The sequence below is a fragment of the Struthio camelus genome, chromosome 13, assembly GCF_040807025.1.
Source record: "Struthio camelus isolate bStrCam1 chromosome 13, bStrCam1.hap1, whole genome shotgun sequence".
In the NCBI taxonomy this organism is placed as follows: domain Eukaryota; kingdom Metazoa; phylum Chordata; class Aves; order Struthioniformes; family Struthionidae; genus Struthio; species Struthio camelus.
This window is the reverse complement of record NC_090954.1, coordinates 6405698-6431291: the sequence shown is the minus strand read 5'-3', so window position 1 is coordinate 6431291 and position 25594 is coordinate 6405698. Positions and strand designations below refer to the sequence as shown.

The window sequence follows — 25594 nt, the reverse complement described above, 5'->3', positions numbered from 1 at the left end:
CTTGGTGGTAATACAGGCTACATTCTGTCTTTTTCTTTTTCCTAAATTAAATGAATGTATGCACACCATCTACTTTTTTTTTTCTCCTACTAGTCTGTTGTGTTTAATCTTTCCACTTGGACTGTGAAGGTAGCAGACACAGCTTCCCGTTTTTTGAGATGCAACGTCAAAGTCACTCCCATGTAGATGAGCAAAATGAGAGGATCAGGTGGAGGTGTTTTGTATGCACTAAGATTGAGTCTTGACATATACCTGATTTGTCAGATTACATAGGGACATTTATTTTGCCTAACGTTGCACGTGCATCCACTGCTGAACCAGCCCAGGTACCTATGACTGACTTGAATGACTATTTTATCCATACACCTTTGGTAGTTGCTGCTTTATGTGCTAATTCACAGGGCAGTTAAAATCGTTAGCATATGCAAAACTTTTTACTCTTCGTATAATGTCTTCTGGGTGAAGTAAATACTGAAACATTAATGCTTTCACATCTGGGAGAAAAATAATTTCTCCAGTGGTTTTGGCTGGTTGCCTTCCTCCCATTTTGTATTTTCTTTTGAATAGATAGAAAGGCTTTAATTCTGAGAGTGACTGTATTACTGAATAATGATTTGTTATGTATTTCACAGAACTAAGTTAAAATAAATGCTATCAAGCTTTAAGTGGCGATGGCACAATGATTTGAATTTGAGACATATAACTGCGTCTTCAAGAAAGCGCACATCTTCTGGGCGAACCCTGCTTGGCAGTGGTTTCTGGGCGAACCCTGCTTGGCAGTGGTATTGCTTTTTCCAGTAGGGAAAGCAGTGACCTGTGGTTGATAAATTTTATATAATTTGAGTATTGTTATTACAGAGAAGCTATACTTTGTAAAGAATACAATAATAGGATGGTCTTTAGGTCTACTGTTGTACATATCTGGATGGGATGGAGAAGGAGCTCGCAAAGAGGTTAAAACATGCCTTGAAAATATATATGAATGAGTGCAAATTCCTTCTTTTCTTAAGCAAGAAGCATTAAGTGAAGTCAGAGTGACGGGGGAATCCTTATTTAAAGCTAGAGAGGTGAAAGATTGGAACTCCTGACTAGCTTGGGACAGGCATTCACATATATTTTACTGAATAAAGTCTGTGTGTTAGTACTGAAGAATATTCTCACTTGTTCTGGATATCCAGAATAGCAATCTAAGAGTAGATTCTAGCTATTAAAGCAAGTTTATACCTGTTTCTCAAGCTGTAGAAGGAAAGAACAAAGACAACTAAAAAATAAGACAAAATTAATGGTCGTTTTCACTTTGGCTGTCATATTGCTCCCTATCATCCATGTTTTTCATGTCTGTAGATTTTTGGGTGGGAGGGGAACCAGATGATGAATGTAATTTTCTGCTAAACAGTATTATTGCTTAGAGCTGTAAACGACTCTCGTACAGGAATCGTGACACCTGCAGAGTGGATGCTTGCATTGTTGTGACTATCCTCTAGAAAAAAGAAATTTCTATTGGAAAGAGTAAATGGCTGTCAGTCTGCAACAATATCCAAAAAAGAGTCCAAAGTATGCAGATTAGGCAGCTGAGGTGCTTTTTAATTTCAAATAAATTAAAATATTTTTAGATCTTGTGATTTCTGAAGGTATGTCTTGAGTCAGCAGATTCCGTTCTACAGAAGGGACACAGAAGACTTCTGATAAGAACGTCAGTGGCTTCTGTTTAACTTATTCCTGTTTTTAAAGGATGTGCAGGTTCTGTTTAAATGCTTATTTTCTAAATGAAAATTAGAAGATGTTAATATAATCAGGTTTGTGGATATGCATTGTTGCAAATCTCGATTTCTTTCCTCACTCCCCCTCCCCCTTGCCCCTCCTCTCCCCCAAACAGATTTCTACTTAAGTTGTTTGTCTTTGAAAACTTCTAGTGCTGCGTTTGATACAGTCCTTGGAATAAATGTTGCTGTAAAGAAGCTGAGTCGTCCTTTTCAGAATCAAACCCACGCAAAAAGAGCTTACAGAGAGCTTGTTCTTTTAAAATGTGTCAATCATAAAAATGTAAGTTTGGCTGCATATTTCCCTCCCTCATGAGTGTAAGTTGTCTTAAAAAGTTCTGGATTTGCTCTCAGACCTACTGTTAGTGACCAAAGTAATGGAAAAAGTGGTGAGAGAGATTGGAAAGATTTACTGCCAGAATACAGTTTTTCACAATGTATGATTAAGTTCATGGTGGGGTGCTTGGCATTTGGAGGACGAAGTGCCATGAGGAGAGGGCTTTTGGAGCATTATTGATATGGGTTGCCCATCAGCCTATACTTTGTAAAGCTTGTCTTGCTGTAGTGCGTTGGCCTGTTTAAGCTCTTTGCAGCAGAACCCGTTTGGCAGAGGCTTTGGTTATGGTTTTAGCTATTCTAGCTGCACTGTACTTAAATTGCTTGAGTTTAGACGTGATTTCTTTTTACTAAACACCAGTGTTAACTGGCAAGGTGGGGGAATATGGACAGGAACATGGGACAGAATAGCCTGATATTTTATCTATAAACAGAGGTGAAAATACTATGCTGCTTGCATTTTTTGAACAATATGTATTAACCATTAAACCTTTTAAAATATGAAGCTTTATAGGGTCAATACCTTATTGTTCTACCTTGTTCAATAAGGTTCAACAATACCTCTTGTACAAGTACAAGAATATAAAGATTACGTGAATGTGTCATGTTCCGACGTTTACATGAACTGGAAACGTTGCTGATCATTGAGGTTGTGTGCTGAGGTCTCACACTTCATGGAATCAATTAATTGTTTATGATTGATTTAAGTAAGCTTTTGGTGACGTCCTGAAGAAACAAAGCAGTAATTTTAAGGATGACAATACAGTAGTTTTAGCAGTTATTCTAGAAATAGTAGGTAATCATCTAAGTTGAATGGGGTGACACGGAGCACCTCTGTGTACATGCTGTTGCATGGTTAAAATTCCTTGCACACTGCATACTGTTAAATAAGAGGTTATTATGCCCTTGTGTTGAAAAAAAATGGGATATCTTTTGGACAGTGGAGAGGGAGATAAGTGTGTGTGGTGTGGTTGTTTGTTTGTTTTTTTTTGTTTTTTTTTGTTTTTTAGTTTAACTGGTCATGGCCTTATCAGGATACATGCTGCAGTCTTCAACTTTTTTTTTTAGCACAAGTGAATTAAGTGAAACCAAATAATATTGCATATAGTCAGAGTACTTATGGTTTTGAATAATAATATTTTCTGCAGTAGTGGATTTTTTACATGAATTAATTTTTCTTCTCATGTTTTTTTACTTTATAGATAATTAGTTTATTAAATGTATTTACACCGCAGAAGTCACTAGAAGAATTTCAGGATGTGTAAGTACTAGATTTTCTTTATAATTCTCTTGACAAACTAGCCTAAGCCCTAGACCTATATTTCCAGGATCTTGCAGACCTAACGCTTTGAAAACAGGATGGTAGCTGAAGGCTGAATTTGGCTTTTGATTAGGCTTTCTTGTTGTTTCTTAAGGAAAACTAAAAGCAAGAACAACCTACATAAGAAAAATGGGAAATAAATAAGATTGGTTGACTTTTACTTGGCTGTCTGCAATGCTTTGCAGCTTGCGCGTATATCTGACTTGTGCACTTGTCCTTCAGCTAAATGGGTCATTTCAGGGTAATAACTTGGTCTGGATAACTTAATACCATTTTTTAATCTAGATGGTATGCCAAAGATATTGTGGTACTGGTGGGATTGATTTGTCAATCAGTCATGGTAGTTTAATACGAGATATCCATACCTCTTATCCAAGTATATGTGGTGTTGTGGTTTCTAAATGGGCTTATTTGGTAAAGATTGAAGGGGGGGCAGCAGCTTTTATTAAACATCACTCGTGCTGGGCTTAAACATGATTTGAAAAGTGAATCTCTAGTTTTCTTAATTTTTTTTTTCCTTCTGCTGTAGATACTTGGTTATGGAGCTTATGGATGCAAATTTGTGCCAGGTTATTCATATGGAATTGGATCATGAAAGAATGTCCTACCTTCTCTACCAGATGCTATGTGGTATCAAACATCTCCACTCAGCTGGTATCATCCACAGAGTAGGTACTATTTGATCACTAACAATACTCTTTATGAAGACAGAGGTTCTTATGAAACTATTGGAGGGTAAGGGCTTTTATTACTGAAAGTTTTTATTAGTGTTTATTACTGTTTTTATTACTGTAATAATAATGCTATTATTATTAAATCTGAAAACTGTTCCTAGCTCAAAGATGAATACTCATATACTGTAAATGGATGTTTTATTTTTTTATTTTTTAATTTAATATTTTTATTATATTGTGTTAAGATAATAAAATAATTTATCATTATTTTAAATACTTAAAACATGCTCCCTCTGTGGGTAGTAGAATGTCATTTACAGCAAGTCTTGTCAATAATATGATTTAACTCATGCTGAACCGATTAAAAGAAAAAACATGAGCAACAGTGGACCTTTCAAGTTAGTAGAGAATGGGTTTTCGAAAAAAGCTAAAACAAAAAGAGCTTTGAAATCCAGGAGTGGAAACTCATGATTAGATGAGAGATTTGGTTTTGAAAAGAAGGCAGGAGTAGAAAAGGGTCAGAACTGGGGTAGCTTAGGAGGAATGGGACAGTAGGAATGAGCAGAAGAGTTCATGACTAACAGAGCTTGGACTAATGTACATGACTCCTACATCTGTTGTTAATTAAGCATATTGAAATCCCATGGCCCACTGTTACAGCAAGATGAGATAACAACAACAAATTTCCTTATCAACTAAATGATTATTTTGTTACTTCAAGATAAAAGTCTGGGCAGAGCGTTAGAATCTCCAGTGTAGCTGATGGTTTATGTGGTGGAAAGTATGTTTTCGGATCTAGAACTTCCTTTGTGAAATGAGATGGGGACATATATGTAGCTGACATACGCTTGGCTGTTTTAGGAAGGTACCAGATCTTCTGAAGAATAGTATTGAATTTGCCAAGTAAAATACTTAGGCTGTAACAGAATTGAATTTGCTTGTACCTGTGTGATTCAGCTTCTTGTGATAATATGTGAATAAAAAGACTAGAGTAATACTTCTTTTGCTGTACCGTGTATTCCTTTGGCTACAGTAATGACTTTTCCCATGGGGCATGTCTCTTAAAATATTTTGTTGTTCTCCTTTCTCATTGGTAGCTTTATACTTTCGCTACATCATAGCTCTGTGAAATTGGCTAATTGATATAATGCAGATGGCTTATCTGTCTGTAACAAATTTGTTAATGCTTTATCTGTTAGGTCATTCCTTTTCCTACAGCCATCTGACACGTCAACACTGTGCGTCCCATGTTCTGCCATTGTTGGTAGGGTGCAGATACTAAAGGCAACAATCTCCTTCACTATGCAACTATTATTTATACCCGAAATAGGTCCACTTAATGTGTTAAAGGAAGCAGATTTTATATATATGCACACAGTATGTACATACATTGTGTAACTGACTATATTGTCAGTGCACAAATGGATAAATTAAGACTACGTAGGTGATTTTGATTGTAGTTTTCTCTGCGTTTTTTTAAGTACTTAGCTGTGAAACATTTAATTTACTTGTGTATGTGTATGTAGAAACCAGCAGATACATTAGAGCGTGAATATGAAGTTGTTAATGTGAAATGAACTGGTGACATGTATTGACCTTGGAGGTGGGATGTGCTATTCAGTATGTTGATCCTTCTGTTAACTGAAATAATTTCCCCTTAGGATTTGAAACCCAGCAACATAGTAGTAAAATCAGATTGTACACTCAAAATCCTTGATTTTGGACTGGCAAGAACAGCGTGTACTAATTTTATGATGACTCCATATGTAGTAACACGGTATTACAGAGCACCAGAGGTGATCCTTGGAATGGGGTATAAAGAGAATGGTAAGTTACTGGACTAACATCTTAAATCTTTTGTCTGAAGCTCATCTGTCTCAGAACATAGCTCTAAAAGGTGAGGGCTGGTCCCTCCCATGTCTATTGTTAAAACATGTTAATCATGGTATTGGAAATAACAAAAATTACACTCTTAATCATTTTGGAGTGTATTAATACTTTTCTGCTCTTTGTATGTCTTTGTTTCACTTCTACTGTTCTCTTTCCCCCACTATTTTTGTTTTTTTTCTTGTGTTGTCCGGTTGCCATTTTTTTATCCTATGGAAAAAGTGGTGTTTGAAATGCTTACTCTCGATGATGCTAAAAATATAACCATCCATATGTAAACAATTAACAATTTACCAATGTCATTTTTATTGTGAAGCATCTTCCTTCCATCATCTGTCCTCTTTTGTGTCTTGGTTCACTTTGTTCAAATGTACTTCAGATCCCTAGCACAAACTGTGTCTTATACTCTCTTAAACGTGCATAGCACTTGGAGAGGCTGGGTGTTATATTCTTAAAACCATATTCTTAAAACCAGTGTAACTAGAATATATTGAATGTCCAGCCAATAAAATTGGTGGCCAGGAGGTTGTCCTTCAGCTGCATTACTGGGGTCGTACCTGTTGATTTCAGTAGTTGTGGAGTAATATGCTGCTTCCTTTGGACATGTACCCTATTATGCCTGTTTGCTTTATCGTCTTATGCAGGAGTTTGGGAAGGGCATGCTATATGTATTTATTTATATATATATATATATATATATATATATAATGTGTGTGTGTGTGTTTAACTCTGGCTGTGTAATACAAGACACGCACAGGACCTTGCTGAGCCAGTGGTCAGGATAATTTGCATTGATGAACAGGGCAGCTTGTCGTACACTAAGCGCTAACGTGGATGAGAACTTTAGTAGAGACTGCTCTGGATGGGACAAAAAATAAATTATCTGCAGGGCTGTAGATATGCAGTGTGAACTTACCAATAAAGATAATTATGGTATTTAAAAAATTCTTTAATCTTTTGTCCTTGTTGCACCTAACAAATGATAGTGGATATCTGGTCTGTTGGGTGCATTATGGCAGAAATGGTCCTCCATAAAGTCCTGTTCCCAGGAAGAGATTGTATCCTTCTTCATGGTGGTTTCAGAAATCTAAACGCTCGTTGTATTTTACAAAATGCCAATACAAAACTTGAATGACAGTCAGTTGGTGTTGAATTGATTGAAAATTCGTGTTAGTAGTTTGGTTTTCCACATTGTTGTGTTTTGATGTAGATGCTAGGCTTTTTTGTTTTGTTTTGTTTTTTCCTCACTTTTGTTCATGATACTTCATAATTTGATCATTTCATTTTTACTTTCAGTTGATATCTGGTCAGTTGGGTGCATCATGGGAGAATTGGTGAAAGGTTGTGTGATATTCCAAGGCACTGATCGTATCCTTCCCTAGTCATCCTTGAATCCCATTCCACTTCCAACAGAAACAATTATTTTGATCTGTATAGGTGTAAAAGCACAAAAAAGAAAAAAAAGTTGCATTAATGTTTTAGTAGGTCTACTGTAATATTTGAAATTAGTGTCATTAACCAAATTGAGCTTCCCATTTAATTTTCTCAGACTGTATTTAATGTAACGTGTACTGGTTGAATCCGTAGAATTTATATTAAGAATTTCAATTTTTGTAGCTTTAAAAGGATCCTGATAGGTTTAGAAAAGGTAAATAGCAGTAAATGTATTTTCTCACTCTTGTTCTTTGTAGATAAGTGTTATAAGCAAAAGCCTAAAGTTACTTTTTACAATGCATGGATTTTGCTTCCAGTTTGTTTGAACAGTAGAGTTGTTATTTATTGTACAAATTTTTGAGTTTGAATCAAATTTTTTTTTTCTTGCTTATTAGCATTTGCTGGACAGCAGTGTCCCCACTGCAAAAACACTGCATGAGAGATGTCTTTTTTTATTATTTAATACAAAAAGAAAAGCTCTTTTCTTTTGAAACTCTTTTTTCATTTTATGGAAATTTTATTTTGGGCTTTTTCTAGAAGACTCTCATTCCTCCCTTCCCCCTCCAATATTTTTTTGACCCAAATTTGTCTTCAGAAAATTCTATTTTCTTGTACAGTAATAACTGTAGGAAATTTTACTGTGAAATGCATATATGCCTTCATAAGTTAGATATGTGAAATCTCAGTAACACATTACTGGGTCAGAGATAAGTCGTTGCACTGTGTTAAGTGAACAGAAATGATCATTTGACAAATTATATATTCTTTTTTAAATGTATTTGATATATTTCAAAATACCTGGAAACAAAATTAAAATGTCTGACTACCTGTGAAGTTTCACTTACAAAAATTGGAGCAAAGCTAACTTTACCATCCTTTATAAAGAAGAAAGAAAATCTTGTAAAGAAGTGTTATAGGACTAGACATTCAAGACTCATCAGTAAATAAATAGTGTCCAGAAGATGTAATTTAAGCCACAGTTGCCAGTTTATGGCTCTGGGTAATAAGAAGCCACAGATACTTGTGGTCCAAGATTTTGAGGAAAACGTAGCATTTTTGCTCATCAGCAAACAAAAGTTTTGGCACACCACTTTAAAATATCAGGTATGAGTTCACAAAGTCTTTTCTTACGTATCTATGTATCTTAGTAGTGGACTTTCAATTTGAACGCTAAATTTCATGACGCTAATCTTCAGCAGTCGATCATGCGTTATTTAGTATACAAATGATTAATTATTAAATAAATCTTTTTGTTTTTCCACCTTTCTTCCTTTCTATACTTACTGTTTTATCTTCTGAAGCCTTCAGACCAACCTAACACAATTCTTCATGTATGTTGTGTGTCTTTCACCTGCATGTTAGCATGGGCTATCTTGATTTCTTTATGAATAATGAAGGAAATTTTGTCAATACTTGTTTAACATGCAAGTTAATATTTATGGTTCTTTAGGGGTCACTGAAGCTCCACCCATCTATATTTCAAGGAGTGTCTCCCTGTGTCTTGTCAGTGGAACGCGTAGCTGTAGTGGTGGGGTTTTTTGCTTTTTCTCCCCCCCTCCCACCCTATTCTAAGATTTGGCTTTTAGTTCCCTTTAATGTCAGATACCAATAGCTATTTATGTTGTTGAAACTTCTCCTGCCTGATACCTGCTTAAGTCAGATTAACCCTTTTTTTAGTAACTTCGACCGCAACGCTGTTTTGTGAGTGTGTAGTTTATGGGGGATGCTGGTGTGTATGTCTGTCTCTTTCCGCGCCCCCCCCCCCCTTAATTTTTTTTTTTTTTTTTTTTTGGTATCGAAAAGGGATAGGGATTTCTTAGAGGTTTGCAGCAGTGCTCTGGTTGGGCTGAGATGCTCTGCGTTGTCTCAGTGATGGATAGATGGAGCCTGCTCCTGACTGGTGCTGTGGAGGATGAACGAGACTCTTAGGTTATGGTCCGAGTTGCTGACAGTTGCTATTGCACTAGAATTGAAAAACTGAGAGAGAGGGGAAAAAAAAAAAAAAAAGAGTGCAGATAATTAAGACAAAACAACGGGCGATCTAGCAGCACCAGAGAACGTTTTGAATGGTCTTGATGCCCATGTAGTGAAGGAAGGAGAAATAAAACCTGCCTGACGAATGCAAAAGCATGAGGATTTTGGATGCATTCGGAATTTCTTAGGGGAAAAACACATGCTTTGTTGTAACTGTATGAGGACTCTGTTCTTCCCCTTTCTCCTTCCAAAGTCCCCAAAATTAGGTAGGCACACCTGGTATGGACTAAACTGTTGGAACTGCTTTTGTTCTTGGATTCTCTTACTGGAACAAGAAGGGTAGTTTTGTCCACAGGTTGCCAGGTTATTCACAGGGCATGTTCTGCATGTTTTACATTGACATTGAAGTGGTTTTTTTCCCGGTTGGGTTTCTAATGAGCATGACTTATTTAAAGACCAACCTTATATTGTGGAAAATACTTTTTTCAATTTTCAGTATTTGTAGTGTGCTTTGAAGGCATGCAGCTGAGAGATTTTTTTAATTATTAAATTTTCCTGCTCCTTTAAAAAAAAAATGCTGTGACCACAATAGAATGGACTTTAATTAGCTGACTAACCAGACTGCTGTTATTCAAAAGAAAAAGACTCTCTTTGAATCTAGATTGGTGGAGATCTCACAGAAATCAATTTTCCAAGTAGGAACAAAATTTCCTGGTACGTGTTAAAAAGTTTGTTTATATGTGCCTTCTTTTAGCATGAGAGTTTAACACTATTGACTTCTTTCTAGTGTGATTTTAATATCCCTTTTTCATTGCAATGTATTAAATAAGCAAATATAATTTTTAAGCTTTGAATTAAAGTCTAAAGGTTTAGCATGAAGCCGTGAATATGCATATGTTTTAGTTGTTTTTTTGGCACGTTAACTGAAATAAAACCCTTCTATCATCAATACATTTTAAATGCATCTTAACTGATAGTGCAGCAAGTTTTGTGTTTTTTGTTACAGAACCTGTCTATATGAATAAGTTAGGTGTGATGGATTAAAATGCTAGGTTATGAATTTAGATGTGAGCGTTAGCAAAGTGGATGGTTAGACTCAGCTGGAAGTGCGTATTCTTTTAATCAGAAAAACTGTAAAGTGTAAATCTGAGCAAACTTAAATATCTGGAATACTAGCAAAATATATCTTCTCTCTTAGTTTTGTTAGCCTGACAAGAGTCATTCAGAGCAAAGTCTGGTACCCATACCACATTTCAGTATGTAAAGGGGAAACGCTCATAGGTGACAGAGAGAAGGGACAATCCAGAAGACGCGTGAAACGCTATTTCAGTTTGTAGTCTGTAAGTGTAATTCCTATAAAATATTTGAAATCTGGATTTAAGAACAAAATAGTCTTTGCATATTACTGCAATTGAAACACTTTTTTCCTTTTTTTAATAAAAACCTACAGAAATCTGGATTCTGTATTCAGCATTGCTTATAATTTATTGAACTTTTCTGAAGTTTAAAATAACCACTCAATTAGTTCCTAACTGGAAAAAAAAACAAACCAATTATCTTAGGAAAGATGCAACAAGAATCCTTTACTCTGAAGATTATGTATCTATCCTTTGGGCTTTTTCATGTATTTTTCCCTACCTTTGGAAATAGTCCTTGTGGTGGTGCTCTGTGTACTTCAGAAGACTCAAAAGCAGCCCTTCTTATTTTCTCTTTGTAGCCTCCATCAAACGAGGTTCTTTTGTTGTGGATAAAATTGCTAAATAAAGACTTCATTAGGAATCTTTGAAGTACTGTACTCAGAACTGACCAACAGATATTAATGAGCAACAGAGATCTTAATAACGCGTTATGCAGCACTTCTAGCCCATCCTTACGTTAGGATTACAAAACCTGAATTTTACACTTTGATATCAATCTAAGTTTTTGCATGGCAGCTCAGAATGCTGTTGCTTCTAGAATGAAGTTTGTATTTGTGTCCGTTGTTTGAGTTTGTTAGCTTTTCAGATATCTGTAAGCGATATTTTTATGTAGTGCAGACTTGAGATACTTCAGCTGATTTTTTCCTAAAGATATGGTGCAGATATTGATCAATGGAATAAAGTTATTGAACAGTTAGGAACGCCATCAGCAGACTTTATGAAGAAACTGCAGCCTACAGTGAGGAATTATGTAGAAAACAGGCCAAAATATCCTGGTATTAAATTTGAAGAGCTCTTCCCAGACTGGATATTTCCATCGGAATCTGATCGTGACAAGTTAAAAAGTAAGGAGAGGGGTTTCTCTCTTTTTAAAGGTGTTCCTTTAAAATGCCTACAGTACACATAATTAATACTTTTTAATTGAAATTACCACTGTCTATTGCAATAAGTGTCAGCACTAAAAGTTGCGTTATCTGTTGTTTGTTTCCTTTATGGCATATCCTGAGATGTCTCCTGGAATTGTCTTAGTAGTAGTAATTAAATGCAGAAATATTTCCCTGTTCTTAAAATTCTGCTTAATACTAATATGTTAGTCTGTGACTTAAGTGTTTTCTGATAGTCATACTTGTTGTGGAAGTTATCTACAATTAATTTTTTCTAGCTGATGTGGGCATATAATTCATTTCGTATATGCCTTGATTTTAGCTGATTTCCATTAAAGGGGAAAAAAGGCTCGTTATTGTCTAGATAGTTAAATTATTTTACACAAAGTTGCATTTTATTTCTATCTGTATTGTATTATATATTTATATTACCATTTTATGTGTTTAATATACAGATAAGTACAATATATTTATGTAGTTTATATGTATGTTTGTGTTTAAAGACTATTATATAGTGATTGTTCAGATAACAGAAATGTCACGAAAATGCCACTACAAAAATGGATAACCATATGACACACCCTTTGTAAAGAAAGAATAATTTGATTTCACATAATTAGGTTTTTACTGTACTAAAATGTACTTTCAAAAGCTTGTTAACAATTTTTAGTCTTTCATGCTCACATAAACTGTGACCCATGTGTACAGCAGAACTGTTAAAAATTGAGGTTAATTGAGGTCAGTTGCGGGGTCTGTCTTGTACTATATTAAAACAAAATTTACATTAAAAGATGGTGACCTTATTTTTAAAATAAAACGCCTACACTCCCTACCTCTGTTTGTATATACATATACATAGCGGTATAGGAAAGATTTGGTTTCTGTGCCTGCCCTCACAAGGTGTAAGCTAATGCTTATGGCAAGATGTGGAACTTTAATACCACGCAGTGGAATTAAATGGCCTATTTAATGTTATAGGATCAAAAGTCAACCCTGTCATCAACAAATGGAACTTGTTGAAAGGCTTAGTTGCTTAATAAATCTATTACGTTTTATGTTGCCTATTCCTAATATATTTTCTGTGTCAGACTTTAACCTCTGCAGCTCTTCTCATGTGATTTTTTTTTTTCTAGCCAGTCAAGCTAGAGATTTGTTATCAAAAATGCTTGTAGTAGATCCAGACAAGAGAATTTCTGTAGATGAAGCCTTACGTCATCCTTATATCACTGTCTGGTATGATCCAGCTGAAGCAGAAGCTGTAAGTTTGCATTTATTAAAAATAAATTTTAAGGTGTCAGTGTGGATGGGTGCTTCCTGCCATCCTGCCCCATCAGCAAAAGTTCAGGGGCAGAACCACCTGAAAAACAGCCAGTAAGGTGGAATTCATACAGTTTTGAAAGCAGTTGGTGGTAGTTCCCTTTAGGGGAAGAGTTGTCTATGATGATAATCCACTTCTTTTTGAAAAGTGAACTTTCTCTGCGATCACATCAAGCTTTACAATGACTTTTAATTTTTAGTTGATGCTTTTAAACAGCCTTTCAGTGGAGGCAGAACTTCTGGAGCTGTAATTTTAGGGAATTAGCTATAATCTTTTGAGGAATAGACTGCCAAAGATGAAAGTAGCAAAATGCTGAGAAAAATGTCATTTTTCTTTTTTCATGTTATGACTGATTGTGTTAACTTGACATAGTAAGTTCACTATAGACTTTGTTTTCTTTGTAGCCTCCACCTCAAATCTATGATGCACAATTGGAAGAAAGGGAGCATGCAATTGAGGAATGGAAAGGTAAGAAGTGAGCATGACCAATGACATTTAGTGTCATTGACAATATTGACATTGACTGGAACCCACTATTCAAATTATACAGTACTGCTTGTGGCAAGAGGAAAAGAAATTAGTAATGGAAAAATATACCATCTGGAGTAAATACAGTTAAAACACACACACACACACACATGCACGTGCGCACACCCACCCACCCCCATGCACCCCTGAAGTATATTTTTAAAAAAGTCAGAATTTTTCATTTCTCGGATCTTTTTCCCTTTCCTTCCTTTGAATATTTTGTTCTCTCTCAAGTGTTTGTAATCGTATGGCATTTTTTTTTATTGGTAGAAAAATCTGAAGCAGAAACACGTGCCTCTCTTTCACTATGTATTATTAAGGCCACGTCTCTTGACAGTATCTACTGTTGCATTTGTTCTAGAAGCCTTAAAGGGCAAAAGCTTGGTTTGGGTTTTTTAGCCTCTTTTGCTTACATTCTTTATTAGCTGAATAGGCAGAAATTGTTGATTTAAACAAAAGAATAAACAGCATTATGATATTGCTATCAATTACACTTTACAGTTTAGTCAAAAACATTTAATGGTGAGGCAGTTCAGATTTTAAACATACACTTTTACAGGTACAGGGGTGATAGACGTCTCCACATACTTGGAAAGTCACTTCTTTTTGTAAAAATAACTTTATAAATTTGAGGTGCTAATTCTGGTTTACAAATATTTTCTATAGGGCGTGTCTGTGCAGGTACACTTGAAATTATATTGGAGTAAGTCAAAGCGTAAAATGATCAGTTAAATCTAATTGAATCCATTTGTGAATATTTTTACTCAGAATTCAATGAGTCTTAATCTATGTAATATTACAGAAGTTTGTTACTCTAAATTGTATATATACACCATAGTCTTAATGTAAGCTACTGTGAGTTAACTGGAGGTATAGCTAAAAGTGCACATGATACTCTAGTAGTAGTAGTAATTTTTTTGCTCTAGACAGGTGAGGTAAGCCGCCTTGCATCTACTGTACTACAGACAAATGAAACAGTAATGGATGCTCCTGTAACTTTAAAGCTCTGTTCTGGTATTTTGTTCATGTGCCTGTATCCTAGGGCTACTCTTGATTGTGAATGAGAGTGTTCATGCAATATTTTAATTGATAGTTTAATCCTCTTCAGAATTTCAAGACTTTCCTGAAAGTCTCCATGGAGATTTTCCCTTCAGAATAAAGACACTTATTGATATTCTTTTCTTGTTATCAGAGAAATTAAAGTTTCCACTAGAGGTTGCTAGTACCTTTTTCTGTTTTAAATCTAAATCTTTGTTTTTCTTTTTTGCAGTTAATTTCAGTGTATCTCAGGCATGTATAAAGTTTTTCAGGTTCCTTTTGTTATTTTTAAATGATTGGCTATTCTGTTTATAAAATGTTGATTTTTGTAAAGCAGAGTATCTTTCCGTGATGCATAAAGAATATCTGCAGAATCCTCTAATCATTGCATTAGGGCTGTTGTAAAAAGGAAAATAAATACCTATACAAGTTACAGACTGACACGTAACCATTTTATTGTATCTTTATACGCTTGTAAACTCTTTACAAATTGTCTGTGGTTTTACAGTGCTCTTTCTGTCTCTTCTCTCATTCCTCCTTCTCTTAAGAATTAATATACAAAGAAGTAATGGATTGGGAAGAAAGAAGCAAGAATGGTGTGGTAAAAGATCAGCCCTCAGGTTAGTCATTGTTTCAACAGTTAACTTCTATAACTATGAGATATAGGGTTGATCGGTTGCGTTACTGAAATGAAGAATTCCCTGTTAATCCAGGTAGGCAGAAGTTTTGTTGTTCAAGGCTGCCAATTCTGATCTGCCTTTGGAAATCCATGTGAAGTAGTTTTATGTTGTTAGGAAGTAAATTGTACGAGACCTTCTTGGAGTCTTGCGTGTTTGATGCACTGCATTGTATATTCACTGCCTTCTCCCCAAAGGGCTCAATCATCAGATGAGATGTGTGGCATCAACTATTGCATAAATATCTTTTATGCTGAATGCTTATTGTGGGGCTCTGCATGAATGTGTCCCTTTCATGTAGGGCTTAGCATTTATTGGGCTCCTTATTTTAAAAACGGTTAATAGTGCAAAGTATTTATCCTTTACTGAATTCTTGATGTTTGCTGTTATCTTGGTTCAGTAGTTAGAATATTGTATGATCTCCTGTGAGCTAGACCTATTAGATCTCTTGATATTCAGGTTACTGTACACCAGGTAAGACAACTTTATATATAGATTTATATATAAATATTTTTACATAGGTGTATATATATATTCGTGAATACACACACACACACACACACATATGCACGTGTATGTGTGTATATATTTTTTTCCCCTCTGTGGGGAGAGAAATAGGAATCTTTTAATATCCACATCACATTTTAAGTCCTAGAGGACTTGGTGCTTGCTTTTTTTATATTAGTAATTTATTTTCACAAGGACTTCTGTGGGGAAAATGATGCTCAGAGTCGTGAACCATGGTTATTTTTACTTGCAATATTGTCTTGCCTCAGATTTTATTATGTTTGGTTTACTTAGCACAGATGCAGCAGTGAATAGCAACACCAGCCCTTCCCAGTCATCATCTATCAATGACATTTCATCCATGTCAACAGAGCAAACATTGGCTTCAGATACAGACAGCAGCCTCGATGCCTTGACAGGACCCCTTGAAGGATGCCGATGATCAGCCAGGATTGCAGACTTAACTTTGGAAAAGAACTCTTGCTTCCATTGGGCCTGAATTGCTTGTAAGTTAATGGAACCAAGTAGAAAAACTCCATGTTCTGCATGTTCTGCTAAAGTAATGCCTGTACTTTTTACTCAGTTGTTATAAAACTGCCTGCTTAGTGTTGTAGAATGAAAGCAAATCAATGTCTAAAGAACAAAAAAATCTGAATTTAGATACTATTATAGGCTTTTCTTTGTTCCAACCTCTTTCAGGTGAGCAGTTATAATAGACTTATAGCCAATAACTCCTCTTGAGTGGATTTATGACTTTTCAGTCCCAACTGGTAGGCTTCTATGATGCAAATGGTTGTTTACATTTTAGTACAGTGTTGTTTATCAGTAGGTTTTCTTGAATGTATAGTCTCTGTGAAGTTTGTTTAAATGTGTGACTGCAGCAGTTTGCTTTATTTAACTACTGGAGTGTTACATGTGAGTGTTAACTCTCATATTGAGCGCTCTCAGTACTGTATTTAAAAGGCAGTTACTCTTCCACACAGCACTTTTTTTTTTTTTTAAAATTGAGCCCTTTCTATCTTCACTTCCCAATGATTCTGTCTATCTTCTTGTAGAAGAGAGAAACATGACCTTTAAAGAACATAGCCATCGCTTCCTATTTTACCTATGAATATGAGTATGTGTCTCTGACTCCTTTCAGCTCTTAAAACATGAAAGAGAGATACAGTGGCTTAACTCAATCTTAAGGAAGGATTTTTGTTGAGTGACTTATCTGTGAAGCAGTGCCTGTTCAGAAGAGGGGAGAGTGCTAAGTTGTTCTGTACCTTTCTGGCTTGTGATACTGGTCCTTTAACAAAAACAAACAAAAAGGGAAATAAAACCTGTCATGCTCTTCATTTCATCGTTCATGCAAACTGATTGAAAGGACAGACGAATTGGAGAGACTTGCAGCCTAAGTGACCTGAAAAGGAGCTGCATAATTTTTTTTCCAATTTTTAATGGGTCCATTCTATATAGTGAATTTAAGAAACAATATGATAGTAGTTTTGAAGAATTTGTCAGCTAAGTTTGTCCAGCAAGACCATTTATTTAATATAGCTAAAGAGTATTCCCAAATTAGGGAAACTTCTCTGTTTGTACTGGGGAGGAAAACATACATAAATACCTTTTCTAAAGACAACGTCAGAGGACAGGAGGAGACTATTTGCTGTTTCAATACAGGCTTATCAATGCACTCTTCAGGATCAGATAATACAAACATTGCCTCTTACGTTGCACAATAGTTTGAACTCTTAGAAAATGTGTTTGCAGTAGTGTAGGGCTAATATTACCAAATACTATACATCTGTGTACTTGTGCATGTTCACTTTAGAGCACACAGATGTGTGAAATATTTTGCTAAAAGATCTTGTGTGTGTGTGCACGTGTATGAGATTAAACTATATTACTATAATAGCAATGAAGAGGTCTCCAAGATGAGGTAAAACACCACTTTCTTAAAGGCACTGTATTTAGCTGTTGATCTAGGTACTGTTGACTTGAGTATTTAAAGAGAACTTGTAAAATATACTTGCCTAGCAAGCCACTGCATTACTGAGATGTCTAGTACGCTCTTGTAAAAGAAAAGAGAATTTGCCTGTCATTTCTGTTGTTAAGATTTGAACAGCAGTAATCTCTCTGAAAGCAAACATTGCTTTTTCTATTAAGATTGTACCCATATCTTTTTAAAATAGCTCAATTTGCAGTAGCAAATATATTCAGTTTTAGAATTTAATATCCCAGAAGGCAAAAACTTAATAAAGTAATATGATGTTAATGTGGGAATGGTCATCTGGCATCTTGGATTTTTGTAACTCTATTTAGCTGAAGTGCAGGAGTTTGGAGATTTTTATTGTTGTTTGGTTTTAATCCTACAGATGCCTTAGTTTATCTTTAGATACTGATGGTATATGTGAAATGGTTTTAGTGCGTTTTGTCACTGGAACAAACACTTAATACCTATTATCTTAAAGCAATACAAGTCGCTGATTTTTTTTTTTTAAATCCTTGTTATTTGTGTGAGTTAGACACCTATTAAAAATGAACATTAGCAATTTCAGATTGGCTATGATTTATTTCAGTCCTTTACAGGCTAGCAAAAGCTGCAGCCACTATAGAATGAAAATAAAGAGAAAACTTTTGAATATAGTAATATGGACAATCAGCAAAGCATAATTATCTTTTGAGGTAAAGCTGTTTGTTAGATATCGGTGACACTGGTGCTAAACACATAGTACTTTATAAGGAGGTGACTTTTCTGACAGTGGGTGCTCAGCATTCTCTTCAAAAAAAAAAAAAAAAAGCATCCTATAAAGTTTGCTGATCTGAAATTACTGCCTAGCTTTTTAAAAGACCATTTTATTTTGTTTTTGATGAAGAATCTTGTTGCAGAATAGTAGAATACCATATTTTACAACACTTCATCCTGTACTTCTGTGAAAGCTCTTTTTCTAAACATGAGGGACTAAAGTTTTTAGCAATTGATTAAATCTACTGCTACAACAACTGCAAAACAAATGCAACTGCTTTACTGGCATGCTAAGTGACTAGACCATTAATAACTTTCTGCTAGTTGTATTGTACCACTGTTTGTAGAAGTTGTGGCTGACCATTTTGATAATCTTGATTTGCCATGGAAGTAATGTACTGCATTTCACTTTTCAAAATTGATTTTTTTTTTTTTTTGGTAGGTCTTTCAAGTTAAATATGCTGTGCTACTTTTTTTTTTTTTTTTTTAAACAGTTGTTGCTTTAGAAGATTTAATACCACCAAGTGTGTGTGGGGGTGGAGGGGGTTGGTTAGTTTTCATTATTTTTTTCCCTCTACATGTTTTGGATGTACAGAGTTAAATTTGTCATATTGGATTTGAGCTGTGTAGAACATGGGAGTTGGACCAGATGATCTCCAGGTCTTTTCCTACCTAAATTATTCTATGATTCAAATTTGTCTTTAATGTTTTTCCATACATAACCGATCTATCCCCATGGTTGCAACTGATATCTGATCTTCTCTTATATAACTTTTTCTTGGAGTAAAAACCGCTATGAGATTGACTGAGCTTCCTTGTAAATCTTATTGTAGGAAAAGCAGCCTCTTTTTTTTTTTTTTTTTTAAAGGCTTCTTGCTATGGCATTCGTTGATGCTTCAGATTTTTACAAAACTGCTACTGTCTTGGAAACATGCATGAAATGAAAAGACTGTGAATACTGTGGTTTTGATTCCAGTATAACTTTTTAAAAATTGCTAGTAACTGAACAAATGTCCAGTTCTCAAGATGACAGATATGCAGATTGTATTCAGAAAAATGCATGCCGAATAGACGCGTGCTAAAGTTTCCATGCTATTTCAGCGTGCACATATAGACTATAAATGCACTGCATGCAGATTTTATACATTTAGTTGTATTCCTGACTGCAGATTAAGTTCAGTGCCCCATTTTGTGAAATGGTCTTCAATGCGGTAAGAACCTCATCACTGCTGGAAAACAAAGTGCACGTGTGATTTGACAAGGGTTTAAAAGTTTAGAGAGTTTGGTGTGCAATAGAATCACTTTTATTCCTAATGTTAAAATCATGTATGTAAAGTAATGCAATTGACCATTTTTTGCACTTTGTCATTTATAAATATTTATATGTATTTAAAGATTATGTGAGTGTGTGTATGTGTATATACATATATATATAAAAATGCTTAGTTCTGTAAACAATGTTACTTTTCTGTATGAGAGACTGTATAGTGTTAACACTACTGCAGTATACATAAATGATTTATGAAATATATGATTAAAAATAAGTGGTGGTCAACATAGATGCAATCTGTATTCTTAACTGCTCACCTGAAAAAAGAGGGATCTGAGGCTATTAACCAGATTATTTACCAGAGATATTCTATTAAATATGAACACTGAGTAGCTGAATGGCATTGCAGAAATGGAGTATGATTTTAAAAAAGTTATTTCATCTGTGCTCATACCACTTTTCCTCAAAAAACAAAACTTAGAAAAGCCAGCCATTTTTTAATCTGGATACTCAGCCTGTAAGTGTGCTTTGAGGAAATACTGTGATTTGAAAGGTTTGCTTTTTATTAAAAATGATGAAACATAAGAAACATGTCAAAATAAGGCTTTGTCTGCACGGATCAGGTAAAATAAACTAGTCTAATGACTGGAAACTAAAGCAAACAGCCTTTGAAATTCTTTGTATTATGTTTCTGATAAGGGTTTACATTTCCTTATCAAAATAATTTCTAGTAAAGTTTGAGTTTAACTCTTATTAACTAGTTGGTTGGTAAGTTTCAAAAACTGTTAGGGACCAGAGTGCTTTGGGGTTTTTTGTCTTTTTAAGTCCTAACAGAGTATACATGTGTTTATGCAAAATTAAGTTTAAAAAGTGATTCCATATATTTAATTTTCCTTTCCTAAAGGAAGGGCCTTAAATGCTAAATGATAATGCTAAATCAGTTTCCTTTCTGGATCTGATTTGTATTTGGCTTAAAATTATAATTTTATGAATGAAGTAGGTTTAAACATTCAAAACAGCTTCATTCTGTTCTCAGAGTCTCAGTATGTAGTGGCCCCTTTTTTGGCAGAAGTGCGCTCCTTTGGTTTGGTGCGCGCTGGAAGTTCAGATCTACAAGTGCAGACAAATCTTTACTGAACATAACGCTCTTTTGCAATACAGGTTCAGTCCTGCAGCAATACAGTTTATGTGGAGTGTTTCCTTTGAACTGTGACACTTGAAATGGAAGTACTTTCAGTGTGTTGGGGGGGGGAAGCTGAACAGCCTCTGTCTGTATATTCTACGTATGTCATATGGATTCTATCAGGGCTTGATGCTAAAAGTTCGTGATACTATATACTGGGAACCAAATTCTTTTCTGGGATGCGTATTGCTGTAATTCCTGCTCAAAACTGGTTTTGATCTAGGGACACCTGTACCCAGATGCAGAATTTGGACTGAAGTTCCCAAAGATGAATCCCTGACTCTAACTTCTTTGCTTTTCCACAGTGTCTTTGAATTTTTTTTAACTTGTTGAAGTTTGACAGGAAAAAAAAAAAAACTCTGGCTGATTATTTTACGTATATTTTAGATTGTCTATTACATGAGTAATAGTAATGCTCTAAAGCTTATTACACAGCTTATTAAATCAGTTTTATTTTTGTCCACTCTGCATGCTAAAGGTGTCTGGAGCTAAAAGAATGTTTTAAGTAAACCACCTTTTCTCATATTACTGTTGGAGAAAAGTGGAGAGACAACCATTGTTTCCATTGGTGTTCTATAAAAAGACTATTTTTGTAGCTAAAACTTCAGTTGTTGAATTTCAATCCCACAGTCTTGCTTTGTGCATATAAATATACTTGGGTCCGCTATTTCAAACAGTTAAATGTATAACAAGTCAAGTATAAAATTAAAATAATAAAATGCACTCTTCTGAGATTTGTTACTGAAAATATGGCAAATTATTTTGATCTAAGATTTCAAAACAAAAAAGAGAAAATACATTTAGCTATTTAAGTTTTTATTCCTTAATGCTGCTGCTTATTTTTTTAGAAGGTGCTTGCAGTTTTGCACAACAGAAATCAACTTTAATTGATGGGTTTGAAGCACTTTAGGATTCTTCTAAATGCAACTACCATATGGTTGAATGGAATGACATTAAAATCATCTAATTTGTTTAAATTTTGGTTGTGCTCTTTGCAGTTCTGATAGATTTGGTCAGCACGTTACTTCAAATATAAACCTCTTTTCAGAGATTTGCAATTAAATTCAATACACAGTAAAAGGTCATTTGAGAAACATCTCTATTCAAATGCTGTGGGATGATTTGAGCAGCGATGTGACTACCTAGCTGTCTATTATGTAAAGATATAACAAAGTTTCTTTGCCCTAATAGTAAGATCAGCTGTGAGCATTTGGTTTTTTTTCTTAAACAAAATCTTTTAATAACTCTTGCCTGTGCCTCATAAGCTTGGTGTATATGTTATGCTAAGGCCAGAACATCTGCATTCGATTGGGACTCTACTGTAATAGATGCTACACGAATGCCGTAGGAAGACACAGTCCCTGCTCCAAAATACTAGACTGAAACCCTGATACTTCCTATGGTCTCCTCGCTTAAGTACGTGTGTGTTTGTTTCCCAGAATGGGTCCTTAATTCAGCGCCTCATAGTCTTTTAGGATAACAAAAGCAGGGGAGAAAGTAATCATGTAAGAACTGCATTTTATATTCACTACCTGAAACAGTAGTCATTTGTTCTTTACTGATAAGAAAGCTTATTAATACCCATGAGCATATGTTGTTGTATTGTCTTCTAATGGGGAAAAACTGTTTTTTTTTTTTGAAAAACCAAAACTGTCACTAGCTTTTCTATGGAATCAGATGCATAAATTGGTGCTAATTTTTTTAAAAGAAAACTTATCAGATGGTTAGCAGTGTATTTGTCTGTTTTTTGATATCTATATTTTCTTAAATGGTGGCAAACCGAACTTTATAAAATGACTAATGTGCATCTTCAGCCTCATCAGATAAAAATTCCCAGATTTTTCTAAAGTACAGTGTTTCACCTTCCACGGCAGTTACTGCTTCTTTGGAACTACTGCTTTCGGGTGTTTTGTGCACTAATAAAATGAACACAAATTAGAAAAGATAGCAATACATGACTACTTTCCCTTTCCTTAAAATGCATGACATGTTGGGTTCCACAGATGTTTTAGCAATTTAATGTAATCAAGATACCTAAATAAAAGTAAATCACATAGTTACCTGTATGTAGTTAACTCAGTACAGTGAAGCCTATCTGATCGTTAAAATAACTTACACAAATTATGCATATTTCAGCTCTTTTCGAGAGGGAATAACAGAAATAACTTTTCATACAAATATAAATGTTAATGCCAGGGAATATGTTCTGTAGTGTATTCTAGAACACATGCTATAAAAGATTACAGTAGTCACTGGAGTCATTTGTTGTGAGATCCAGTTCTACCTAATCCCTTAAATAACCCCCCCCGAAAGTATCTGTTCTTTAAGAATTTATTTTGCAAGGCCGTCAAGTGTTCACCCCCTTCAAAACTCTTTGTATATCTTGTTTTGGCCTCCCTCTTTTCTGCATTTGGTTTACCAAATGTCACAAAAAGTAGCATCAAGCCCTATCACTTGTTATAGTGTTGAGTTTATGGCCTTAATTTCACTTGCAGTATGGTATATGATTTCAGAAGAAAGATGTGCTTTGAAGTCTAACTATATAGATACATGTGGCCTCTTCTGCCTATGAAATTAGGCTTTATGATTGTCATAGCTCATTCTTGATGCTTGTGCAATGGGAACATGTTCCCTCCAGTGCAGTGGCTGTTTTGTCTGATGCTGGACTTTGTTTTTCAGGATGACTAGAAAGTTTTTTTTTTTTTTAATGGACAGCAGTCATACTTTCTTATTTTTGGTCTGTTTTTTTTTTTTAAATGGAAAGTAGAAATTTCATAAGGGAAGCTGTCAATAACTAATTCTGAAGTGCTAGTTATAGCCTCATTCTGAACCTTTTTGTTTTTTTCTCCAAAAATCTTGTCATAAAACAGCAGTACTAAAGCCACTGTAAAATGACAAATAAATATGTATACTTGAACAATGTGGGCGGTCTGTTTCATTTACTATAGCAATAAGCTTTGTATTTCTTGATATTCTTGTGTTGAAGTAGAATGTTATGCCTAATTAAAAGGGTGCATGTTTTTGTTATCTTAAAACATAAAGCTTGTTACTGCCTTAGTTCTCAGTTAACCAAAAAGCAAGTGTTAGTATAAAAAATAAATTAATAAGTTTTAAGGGATTGGTTGAAGCTCCTTTCTCCCAATCAACTGGAAAACTTGGACACGTTAACAGCACTTGGTTTTACTGCCATGTAACAATCATATTTTGAAATTTGTTTATTAAATTGTAGAAATTTGCCAGGTAATGCTGACAGATCTGTATTCACGTGCATGTTCTTTAAGAGGGTCATATTTAGATTTTTCAGACTTCCTTGCAAGGTTTATGTGTATATTTATAGTCAGCAGCTTATTTAAAAGAACTTTGGAAGAGCGTTCTTTTCACCTTGAGCTCAAATGATGAAGCTTGTTCTCACTGAACAAGAAAGATGTATGGCTAGCTTGAAAAAAAAAAACTGCCTCACTGTCCTTTTTGGAGGAGGAAGTAAATTTTCTTGCGAAGACGTAGTAAGTTTGTTGGTTTTTTTTTTTCCCTCAGTTTCTTTTGCAAAGCTCTTTTATGTAACTCATATGGGGCTAGTTGAAGTAAAACTTAACTGCTACTTTGATCTAATTGTCTTTCATAAGGGTTTTCTGATACAAAATGAAAGGTCGACCATGGCTAGGGGTAGGTTTCTTTAGATAGACTTTAGCATTGTAGAAGCTTCGCTTATGATAGACTGAAATGCCTTTCTACAGGAATATTGCTATTTCTTGCATGGAGGACTTGTAGTTTTATCTCCTCTACAGAGCGTTGCAACGGAGTATCTGGATGAAGCAGAGATGAACAGTAGATCCTAAAGCTTCCTAATATTTGTTGATAGGTACTTCTCAGATTGCTTCTGAAGGTACGGAGAAAGACCCAGTTCATTAAACAGAAGAGAACAAAGAAAATAAAGCAGCCCTCCTGTGTGTATGCAACAAAGGGCTTTACAAAGCATATCAAAGTGCATTTGTTGTTTTATGGTACAGGTTATCTTTATATTTACTGCAAGCTCTTGATTTGGCGGGGCAGGTTTAGAAAGGTAAGAAGAGAAAGAGTTGAGACAAAGATCCAAATTTTTTTTGAGGGAAGTGAAACTTCGGGAGAAGCAGAGTGTTTTTTCATAGTAATGAGGTCCCAAAAGAGGCAAAGCAAAGGGAAGAGTGGGAAAAAGAAATGAGGAAAAGACCTTGAGTAAGTCCATGGAGTTCAAATTCAAAAACTGCTCCATGTGAAGGTAAGAAGGCAAAAGAGACAAGTTATGGTTCAGCGATGCTCTTCTGGAGACTAGAGAACATACAGAACTGATTAGGTGGTATGTGCTGGCAAACAATGGTCTACAGGACTGCCATGACGACCTTTGGGCAGTGAATGGGACAGAGCTGCTTCATTCCATGAATCTTGTGGGGTAAGATGGTATTTTCGGGTTTACTCATATCTGCTCCGAATCTGCTTGTCCTCTCCTTTCTGAGGAGGAAGACAAAATGTCTGCAGCTTCAGCTTATACCTCATAAGCTTTCTCAGTGAGACATTCGGTAAGCAAATGGATGGCTACTGTTACATTTAATCTTTCTGAAGATCTAATAATAAACCATGTTTTTCTCATACAGTGCAACTGTAAATTCAGTTCATATGCTTG

At 35.1% G+C, this 25594-nt stretch overlaps 1 protein-coding gene across 7 annotated transcripts in view; it reads left to right on the top strand.

Moving 5' to 3' along the window:
• MAPK9 (mitogen-activated protein kinase 9) overlaps positions 1–22154 on the top strand; it is a 30252-nt gene extending 8098 nt beyond the window's left edge. For 2 of the 7 annotated variants that reach the window (XM_068959447.1, XM_068959448.1), the window contains 10 exons: positions 1914–2043; positions 3299–3357; positions 3947–4085; positions 5753–5918; positions 7275–7346; positions 11467–11649; positions 12822–12946; positions 13411–13474; positions 15121–15192; positions 16056–22154. In XM_068959447.1, coding sequence (XP_068815548.1) covers positions 1914–2043; positions 3299–3357; positions 3947–4085; positions 5753–5918; positions 7275–7346; positions 11467–11649; positions 12822–12946; positions 13411–13474; positions 15121–15192; positions 16056–16198 — 1153 coding nt within the window. In that variant the 3' untranslated portion in view covers positions 16199–22154. Of the gene's footprint in view, positions 1–1913; positions 2044–3298; positions 3358–3946; positions 4086–5752; positions 5919–6964; positions 7037–7274; positions 7347–11466; positions 11650–12821; positions 12947–13410; positions 13475–15120; positions 15193–16050 lie in introns of all 7 variants that reach the window. The other 5 variants (XM_068959451.1, XM_068959452.1, XM_068959450.1 and 2 more) reach the window with 4 other exon arrangements.
• The last annotated feature ends 3440 nt before the right edge of the window (positions 22155–25594 follow it).